At 42.9% G+C, this 10749-nt stretch overlaps 1 protein-coding gene across 3 annotated transcripts in view; it reads left to right on the top strand.

The window, feature by feature from the left end:
- Positions 1–10749, top strand: part of LOC139384467 (non-muscle caldesmon-like) — a 79946-nt gene that overhangs the window by 20649 nt on the left and 48548 nt on the right. For all 3 annotated transcript variants that reach the window (XM_071129244.1, XM_071129245.1, XM_071129243.1), the window contains exon 2: positions 1161–1322. In XM_071129244.1, coding sequence (XP_070985345.1) covers positions 1161–1322 — 162 coding nt within the window. The remainder of the gene's footprint in view (positions 1–1160; positions 1323–10749) is intronic.

Below are 10749 nucleotides of genomic sequence, written 5' to 3'. Positions count from 1 at the left end.
GTTATCTGTCAGGTGAGCTGGTTAGTTAGTTAGCAGGGTCACAGTAGAGTTATCTGTCAGGTGAGCTGGTTAGTTAGTTAGTAGGGTCACAGTAGAGTTATCTGTCAGGTGAGCTGGTTAGTTAGTTAGTAGGGTCACAGTAGAGTTGTCTGTCAGGTGAGCTGGTTAGTTAGTTAACAGGGTCACAGTAGAGTTATCTGTCAGGTGAGCTGGTTAGTTAGTTAGTAGGGTCACAGTAGAGTTATCTGTCAGGTGAGCTGGTTAGTTAGTAGTGTCACAGTAGAGTTATCTGTCAGGTGAGCTGGTTAGTTAGTTAGTAGGGTTACAGTAGAGTTATCTGACAGGTGAGCTGGTTAGTTAGTTAGTAGGGTCACAGTAGAGTTGTCTGTCAGGTGAGCTGGATAGTTAGTTAGTAGGGTCACAGTGGAGTTATCTGACAGGTGAGCTGGTTAGTTAGTTAGTAGGGTCACAGTGGAGTTATCTGACAGGTGAGTTGGTTAGTTAGTAGGGTCACAGTAGAGTTATCTGTCAGGTGAGCTGGTTAGTTAGTAGGGTTACAGTAAAGTTATCTGTCAGGTGAGCTGGTTAGTTAGTTAGTAAGGTTACAGTAGAGTTATCTGTCAGGTGAGCTGGTTAGTTAGCAGGGTCACAGTAGAGTTATCTGACAGATGAGCTGGTTAGTTAGCAGGGTCACAGTAGAGTTATCTGACAGATGAGCTGGTTAGTTAGTTAGTAGGGTTACAGTAGAGTTATCTGTCAGGTGAGCTGGTTAGTTAGCAGGGTCACAGTAGAGTTATCTGACAGATGAGCTGGTTAGTTAGTTAGTAAGGTTACAGTAGAGTTATCTGTCAGGTGAGCTGGTTAGTTAGCAGGGTCACAGTAGAGTTATCTGACAGATGAGCTGGTTAGTTAGCAGGGTCACAGTAGAGTTATCTGACAGATGAGCTGGTTAGTTAGTTACTTGCCTAGTTAAACATTTTTATATATCCCCTGGTTTTCACTTTGTTCCTCTCACTTGTACCTCACCAGTAGGAGGGAATATGTTTGTAGACTTCCTGTATGTTTCTTACTCTGTCCAAAAGCAAAAAAATAATAATTGGTCCACACATGAAAATATGAATTTTATTTGTATATTCTCTTTCGCTGCCTCTGTGTTCCAGGGTGACGGCCCAGCGCAGTATTGAGGATGCTGAGGAGATAGAGCGGGAACGGAGACGAAGGGCCAGGGAGAGACAGGGAGACCAGGACCCACACACCCACACTGGCCCAGCCAGCACCACCAGCCCCACACCGGACAATGGGCTCCCGGAGCTATATCCAATGTAAGTCACAAAGCTGAATGGAGGCTAACAGCCAACACTTTCCTGCTGTAGAATCCTACAATTGAACATACTGCTCTGGTTATCGTAGACTGCACTAGGGTGTAAGACGAGACATCCCACACCAGTCTTGTTGTCATCTGTAGCAGCTGAGTAGCTCAAGTCATGTTTGTAACGCATGACGTGAACTGCTTACTGTAGTGGCGCAACGGTCTAAGGCACTGCATCTCACTGCTAGAGGCGTCACTACGGACGCCCTGGTTCGATCCTGGGCTGTATCACAACCCGGCCGTGATTGGGAGTCCCATATGACGGGGCACAATTGCCCCAGCTTCATCCGGGTTAGGGTTTGGCCGGGGTAGGCTGTCTTTGTAAATATGAATTTGTTCTTAACTGACTTGCCTAGTTAAATTAAGGTTAATTAAAAATATATAAAAAATAAAAATGTCTCAATGGTGCTGATTAGACTGTAGGTAATCTGACTGTCTAAATGGTGCTGATTAGACTGTAGGTAATCTGACTGTCTAAATGGTGCTGATTAGACTGCAGGTAATCTGATTGATGTCTCAATGGTGCTGATTAGACTGTAGGTAATCTGACTGATGTCTCAATGGTGCTGAATAGACTGTAGGTAATCTGACTGATGTCTCAATGGTGCTGATTAGACTGTAGGTAATCTGATTGATGTCTCAATGGTGCTGAATAGACTGTAGGTAATCTGACTGATGTCTCAATGGTGCTGAATAGACTGTATGTAATCTGACTGATGTCTCAATGGTGCTGATTAGACTGTAGGTCGTCTGACTGATGTCTCAATGGTGCTGATTAGACTGTAGGTCGTCTGACTGATGTCTCAATGGTGCTGATTAGACTGTAGGTAATCTGACTGATGCCTCAATGGTGCTGAATAGACTGTAGGTAATCTGACTGATGTCTCAATGGTGCAGATTAGACTGTAGGTAATCTGACTGATGTCTCAATGGTGCTGAATAGACTGTAGGTCGTCTGACTGATGTCTCAATGGTGCTGAATAGACTGTAGGTCGTCTGACTGATGTCTCAATGGTGCTGATTAGACTGTAGGTCGTCTGACTGATGTCTCAATGGTGCTGATTAGACTGTAGGTAATTTGACTGACGTCTCAATGGTGCAGATTAGACTGTAGGTAATCTGATTGATGTCTCAATGGTGCTGAATAGACTGTAGGTCGTCTGACTGATGTCTCAATGGTGCTGAATAGACTGTAGGTTGTCTGACTGATGTCTCAATGGTGCTGATTAGACTGTAGGTCGTCTGACTGATGTCTCAATGGTGCTGTTTAGACTGTAGGTAATCTGACTGATGTCTCAATGGTGCTGAATAGACTGTAGGTCGTCTGACTGATGTCTCAATGGTGCTGAATAGACTGTAGGTCGTCTGACTGATGTCTCAATGGTGCTGATTAGACTGTAGGTAATCTGACTGATGTCTCAATGGTGCTGATTAGACTGTAGGTAATCTGACTGATGTCTCAATGGTGCTGATTAGACTGTAGGTAATCTGACTGATGTCTCAATGGTGCTGATTAGACTGTAGGTCGTCTGACTGATGTCTCAATGGTGCTGATTAGACGGTAGGTCGTCTGACTGATGTCTCAATGGTGCTGATTAGACTGTAGGTCGTCTGACTGATGTCTCAATGGTGTTGAATAGACTGTAGGGAAACAAGACAACATTAGCTAGCGTTCGCTAATGAAGTGCTGTCACGTATCCTATCAGGGCTTACAGTATATAGACCCGGGCTGTGTCTCAATGGACCTGGGCTGTGTCCCGTAATGACTCCCTGTTTACTATATAGTGTACAGGTTTGACCGGAGCCCTTGGGGAATAGGGTGCTATTAGGGTCGCAGCCTTCAGTGTGCTGTGCTATTGGTTTTAAATGCCCTGTCAGTGTTGATGTGTACGACTCTAGATATGAAGGGAGAGACACTGCTCTACCCAGGGGGAGGCATTGAGCTGATCAGGAAAGGAGTTGACATTGCTTATCTACTGTTAGGCCTGACATAGTGAGTGAGTGAGTGAGTGAGTGAGTGAGTGAGTGTGTGTGTGTGTGTGTGTGTGTGTGTGTGTGTGTGTGTGTGTGTGTGTGTGTGTGTGTGTGTGTGTGTGTGTGTGTGTGTGTGTGTGTGTGTGTGTGTGTGTTTGTGCATTCATGTGTGTGCATGTGTGTGAGCCATGTTCCTCCACAACAGGTCTATTGTATTGAATCAATGGTTTCCTCTTAAAGATGTGTGGTAGTTTAGGCTATTACTTCTTGTTCCCTTGGTTACTCAAACCTATTGGTTACTCAAATATATTGGTGACTCAAACCTATTGGTGACTCAATCCTATTGGTGACTCAAACCTATTGGTTACTCAAATATATTGGTGACTCAAACCTACTGGTGACTCAAACCTACTGGTTACTCAAACCTACTGGTGACTCAAACCAATTGGTGACTCAAACCTACTGGTTACTCAAATATATTGGTGACTGAAACCTACTGGTGACTCAAACCTATTGGTGACTCAAACCTATTGGTGACTCAAACCTACTGGTGACTCAAACCTACTGGTGACTTAAACCTATTGGTGACTCAAACCTATTGGTGACTCAAACCTATTGGTGACTCAAACCTACTGGTGACTCAAACCTACTGGTGACTTAAACCTATTGGTGACTCAAACGTATTGGTGACTCAAACCTATTGGTGACTCAAACCTATTGGTGACTCAAACTTATTTTTGATGATGGACTCATTACGAGTAGTTGCAAGGTTACTACATTTCTAGTTAAGAAAAATCTAGTTAAAGAAATATCTGCAGGTGTGTGGTAGTGGTTTCAAATGTTACACAGGAAATAAATGGTCCTTTATCCAGAATATATATATATTTTTTTACCAGAGATCTAATTACGCTACATTCTTAGAAAAAATACTTCCAAAAGGATTCTTCAGCTGTCCCCATAAGAGAACCCTTTTTGGTTCCAGGTGGAACCGCTTTTAGTTCCAGGTGGAACTCTTTTTAGTTCCAGGTAGAACCCATTTTAGTTCCAGGTAAAACCCGTTTTAGTTCCAGGTGGAACCCTTTTTAGTTCCAGGTGGAACCCTTTATAGTTCCAGGTGGAACCCTTTATAGTTCCAGGTGGAACCCTTTATAGTTCCAGGTGGAACCCTTTATAGTTCCAGGTGGAACCCTTTTTGGTTCCAGGCGGAACCCTTTTTAGTTCCAGGCGGAACCCTTTTTAGTTCCAGGCGGAACCCTTTTTGGTTCCAGGCGGAACCCTTTTTAGTTCCAGGCGGAACCCTTTTTGGTTCCAGGCGGAACCCTTTTTAGTTCCAGGCGGAACCCTTTTTAGTTCCAGGTGGAAACCGTTTTTGGTTCCAGGTAGAATAACTTATTATTCTACTTGTTAATGTTATGTTATTATGCTACTTGTTAATGTTTTAATGCACTTCTATGCAGCACATTAATAAATCAACCTAAACTATATTTATTTTTGCTTTGTTGCAACAATGAGAAACGAGAAATGACAGAAGGCCGGGGCTACAGGAAGAGAGAATGCCTTCGTCCCAAAGGGCACCCTATCCCCTGTGTAGTGCACTACTACATAGGGCTCTGGTGAAAAGTAGTGCACGACTACATCGGGCTCTGGTCTAAAGTAGTGCACTACTACATAGGGCTCTGGTGAAAAGTAGTGCACTATATGGTGAATAGGGCTCTGGTCTAAAGTAGTGCACTATTTAGGGAAATGGGTGCCATTTGGGATACCAGCCCATAGCTCACTCAGAGGAAACAGGATGCAGCAGTGGCGTCCGTTCCGTTGGCAGCGAGGTCGGTCGTTCAGTTTTGTGTATGTTTCCATGGCCACAGTACATGTGTGTCCCGTTGCCATGACGCTGAGCCAAAGGCCCTGGGGTCCGGCTAACACCTGTCATCTGCTGGGCTAAACTGAAGCAAACAGGAAAACGCTCACCCAGAGGCAGCGCTCCTAGTAGCTGGGGACTTTAATGCAGGGAAACTTAAATCAGTTTTACCTCATTTCTATCAGCATGTAAAAATGTGCAACCAGAGGGAAGAGAATTGTCATCGACGGGGCTGTAGTGGAGCAGGTTGAGAGCTTTAAGTTCCTTGGCTTCCACATCACCTCATCACATCACCTCAAAAGGTTCTACAGCTGCACCATTGAGAGCATCCTGACGACTGCCTAGTATGGCAACTGCACGGCCTCCGACCTCAAGGCACTACAGAGGGTAGTGTGTACGCCCCACCCCCCCCCCCCACCCCCCATGCTGCTGCTACTCTGTTATTATCTATGCATAGTCACTTTAGTAACTTTACCTAAATGTACATATTACCTCGACACCGGTGCCCCGCACATTGACATTGACTGTACCGGTGCCCCCTATATACAGCCCCCTATATACAGCCCCCTATATACAGTCTCACTATTGTTATTTACTGCTGCTCTTTAATTATTTGTTTGTCTTATCTCTTACTTTTTTTGTGTTTTTCTTAAAACTGCATAGTTGGTTAATTAAGGGCTTGTAAGTAAGCATTTCACTGTAAGGTCTACACCGGTTGTATTTGGCGCATGTGACAAATACTATTTGATTTGACACACACACACACACACACACACACACTCGGCTGCTGTAGGCTGACTGCAGGTGTTTGGCTGTAAAGACTCACTTCCTGTGACCGCTGCCTGTCCCCTGACCTCTCTACAGTACCTGACCCCCTCTGTCTTTTCCCCTTTCAACATTGTGCTGACCGCTAACAATATTACAGAAGCCACCTGATTGTTTTCACAGTGGTTAGCAGCTAGCACGTTTAGCCACCTGGTGTTTTGGTGCCCTTGAGGTGAGGCAGACAATCAACTATTGGCTTCAAGATGGATGTCCTACGTAACAAACTATGAAGAAAAAAATCATATTTCTAAAAACAGTTGTCTAATATGTACACTACCGTTCAAAAGTTTGGGGTCACTAAGAAAAACAATTGTCCATTAAAATAACATCAAATTGATAAGAAATACAGTGTAGACATTGTTAATGTTGTAAATGACTATTGTAGCTGGAAATGGCAGATTTTTTATGGAATATCTACAAAGACATACAGAGGCCCATTATCAGAAACCATCACTCCTGTGTTCCAATGTGTGTTAGCTAAACCACGTTTTTAATTTTAAAAGGCGAATTGATCATTACAAAACACATTTGCAACTATGTTAGCACAGCTGAAAACTGTTGTTCTGATTAAAGAAGCAATAAAACGGACCTTCTTTAGACTAGTTGAGTATCTGGAGCATCAGCATTTGTGGGTTTGATTACAGGCTCCAAATGGCCAGAAACAAAGAACCTTCTTCTGAAACTCATCAGTCTATTCTTGATCTATTCTTGTTGTTGCAAGAAATTTCCAAGAAACTGAAGACTTTGCTGAAGACAATGCTGTGTACTACTCCTTTCACAGGACAGCGGAAACTGTCTCTAAACAGAATAGAAAGAGGAGTGGGAGGCCCCGGTGCATAACTAAGCAAGAGGACAAGTACAATAGAGGGTCTAGTTTGAGAAACAGACACCTCACAAGTCCTCAACTGGCAGCTTCATTAAATAGTAGCCGCAAAACACCAGTCTCAACGTCAACAGTGAAGAGGCGACTCCAGGATGCTGGCCTTTCAGGCAGAGTTGCAAAGAAAAAGCCATATCTCAGACTGGCCAATAAAAACACAAGATTAATTAAGATGGAGAGGAACTCTGCCTAGAAGGCCAGCATCCCGGAGTCGCCTCTTCACTGTACAATGCAGCTTCCTGTACTGGTTACATCTCTACCTCCAGTAGAGGAATGAGCACTGTGTTCAACAATGACTGGTTTACAGCTCTACCTCCTGTTACTACTAGAGGAATGAGCACTGTGTTCAACAATGACTGGTTTACAGCTCTACCTCCTGTTACTACTAGAGGAATGAGCACTGTGTTCAACAATGACTGGTTTACAGCTCTACCTCCAGTTACTGCTAGAGGAATGAGCACTGTGTTCAACAATGACTGGTTTACAGCTCTACCTCCAGTTACTGATAGAGGAATGAGCTCTGTGTTCAACAATGACTGGTTACAGCTCTACCTCCAGTTACTGCTAGAGGAATGAGCACTGTGTTCAACAATGACTGGTTACATTTATACCTCCAGTTACTGATAGAGGAATGAGCACTGTGTTCAACAATGACTGGTTACATCTATACCTCCAGTTACTGATAGAGGAATGAGCACTGTGCTCAACAATGACTGGTTACAGCTCTACCTCCACTCCAGTTACTGATAGAGGAATGAGCACTGTGTTCAACAATGACTGGTTACATCTATACATCCAGTTACTGATAGAGGAATGAGCACTGTGTTCAACAATGACTGGTTACATCTATACCTCCAGTTACTGCTAGAGGAATGAGCGATGTGTTCAACAATGACTGGTTACATCTCTACCCCCAGTTACTGATAGAGGAATGAGCACTGTGTTCAACAATGACTGGTTACATCTCTACCTCCAGTTACTGATAGAGGAATGAGCACTCTGTTCAACAATGACTGGTTACATCTATACCTCCAGTTACTACTAGAGGAATGAGCACTGTGTTCAACAATGACTGGTTACATCTCTACCTCCAGTTACTGATAGAGGAAGGAGCACTGTGTTCAACAATGACTGGTTACATCTCTACCTCCAGTTACTGATAGAGGAATGAGCACTGTGTTCAACAATGACTGGTTACATCTCTACCTCCAGTTACTGCTAGAGGAATGAGCACTGTGTTCAACAATGACTGGTTACAGCTCTACCTCCAGTTACTGCTAGAGGAATGAGCACTGTGTTCAACAATGACTGGTTACATTTATACCTCCAGTTACTGATAGAGGAATGAGCACTGTGTTCAACAATGACTGGTTACATCTATACCTCCAGTTACTGATAGAGGAATGAGCACTGTTTTCAACAATGACTGGTTACAGCTCTACCTCCACTCCAGTTACTGATAGAGGAATGAGCACTGTGTTCAACAATGACTGGTTACATCTATACATCCAGTTACTGATAGAGGAATGAGCACTGTGTTCAACAATGACTGGTTACATCTATACCTCCAGTTACTGCTAGAGGAATGAGCGATGTGTTCAACAATGACTGGTTACATCTCTACCTCCAGTTACTGATAGAGGAATGAGCACTGTGTTCAACAATGACTGGTTACATCTCTACCTCCAGTTACTGATAGAGGAATGAGCACTCTGTTCAACAATGACTGGTTACATCTATACCTCCAGTTACTGATAGAGGAATGAGCACTGTGTTCAACAATGACTGGTTACATCTCTACCTCCAGTTACTGATAGAGGAATGAGCACTGTGTTCAACAATGACTGGTTACATCTCTACCTCCAGTTACTGCTAGAGGAATGAGCACTGTGTTCAACAATGACTGGTTACATCTATACCTCCAGTTACTACTAGAGGAATGAGCACTGTGTTCAACAATGACTGGTTACATCTATACCTCCAGTTACTGATAGAGGAATGAGCTCTGTGCTCAACAATGACTGGTTACATCTATACCTCCAGTTACTGATAGAGGAATGAGCTCTGTGCTCAACAATGACTGTTAAGGTGGGTTAAAATGACAAATCATCAAATCCATAAAACATTATTCAACATTAAGACACGACCACTGAAAATTACTAATCTGAACCACTTACTACTTCAACTTTTTTTTGAATTTAATAGATGGAACCTGCATCTTTTTATGTTCACTACAACAAATATTCATGTTCAAGTTAATTCAATCATTTTAATTCAGAATACTTAATTTAATGGAAAAATGAATTTAATGGGGAAAACTTAATTTAATGGAAAATAGTGAACAAAACACAAAACATTTTAGTATGTACAACTTCTAAAGATAACCATATGGGTGCTGATGTCACTTTACGTTTTGAATACTGATATACTTTGAGTTGGGTTTACTACAACGGTTCTAGGCATCGGGAGTTAGCAGAACTGATATACTTTGAGTTGGGTTTACTACAACGGTTCTAGGCAACGGGAGTTAGCAGAACTGATATACTTTAAGTTGGGTTTACTACAACGGTTCTACACAACGGGAGTTAGCAGAACTGATATACTTTGAGTTGGGTTTACTACAATGGTTCTAGGCATCGGGAGTTAGCAGAACTGATATACTTTGAGTTGGGTTTACTACAACGGTTCTAGGCATCGGGAGTTAGCAGAACTGATATACTTTGAGTTGGGTTTACTACAATGGTTCTAGGCATCGGGAGTTAGCAGAACTGATATACTTTGAGTTGGGTTTACTAAAAACGGTTCTAGGCAACGGGAGTTAGCAGAACTGATATACTTTGAGTTGGGTTTACTACAACGGTTCTAGACAACGGGAGTTAGCAGAACTGATATACTTTGAGTTGGGTTTACTAAAAACGGTTCTAGGCAACGGGAGTTAGCAGAACTGATATACTTTGAGTTGGGTTTACTACAATGGTTCTAGGCATCGGGAGTTAGCAGAACTGATATACTTTGAGTTGGGTTTACTAAAAACGGTTCTAGGCAACGGGAGTTAGCAGAACTGATATACTTTGAGTTGGGTTTACTACAAACGGTTCTAGGCATCGGGAGTTAGCAGAACTGATATACTTTGAGTTGGGTTTACTACAACGGTTCTAGACAACGGGAGTTAGCAGAACTGATATACTTTGAGTTGGGTTTACTACAACGGTTCGAGGCAACGGGAGTTAGCAGAACTGATATACTTTGAGTTGGGTTTACTACAACGGTTCTAGGCATCGGGAGTTAGCAGAACTGATATACTTTGAGTTGGGTTTACTACAACGGTTCTAGGCAACGGGAGTTAGCAGAACTGATATACTTTGAGTAGGGTTTACTACAACGGTTCTAGGCATCGGGAGTTAGCAGAACTGATATACTTTGAGTTGGGTTTACTACAACGGTTCTAGGCATCGGGAGTTAGCAGAACTGATATACTTTGAGTTGGGTTTACTACAATGGTTCTAGGCATCGGGAGTTAGCAGAACTGATATACTTTGAGTTGGGTTTACTAAAAACGGTTCTAGGCATCGGGAGTTAGCAGAACTGATATACTTTGAGTTGGGTTTACTACAACGGTTCTAGACAATGGGAGTTAGCAGAACTGATATACTTTGAGTTGGGTTTACTAAAAACGGTTCTAGGCAACGGGAGTTAGCAGAACTGATATACTTTGAGTTGGGTTTACTACAACGGTTCTAGGCAACGGGAGTTAGCAGAACTGATATACTTTGAGTAGGGTTTACTACAACGGTTCTAGGCATCGGGAGTTAGCAGAACTGATATACTTTGAGTAGGGTTTAC

Source organism: Oncorhynchus clarkii, chromosome 26, assembly GCF_045791955.1.
Source record: "Oncorhynchus clarkii lewisi isolate Uvic-CL-2024 chromosome 26, UVic_Ocla_1.0, whole genome shotgun sequence".
NCBI lineage: Eukaryota > Metazoa > Chordata > Actinopteri > Salmoniformes > Salmonidae > Oncorhynchus > Oncorhynchus clarkii.
The sequence above is the reverse complement of the archived record's forward strand: the minus strand, read 5'-3'. Positions and strand labels throughout refer to the sequence as shown.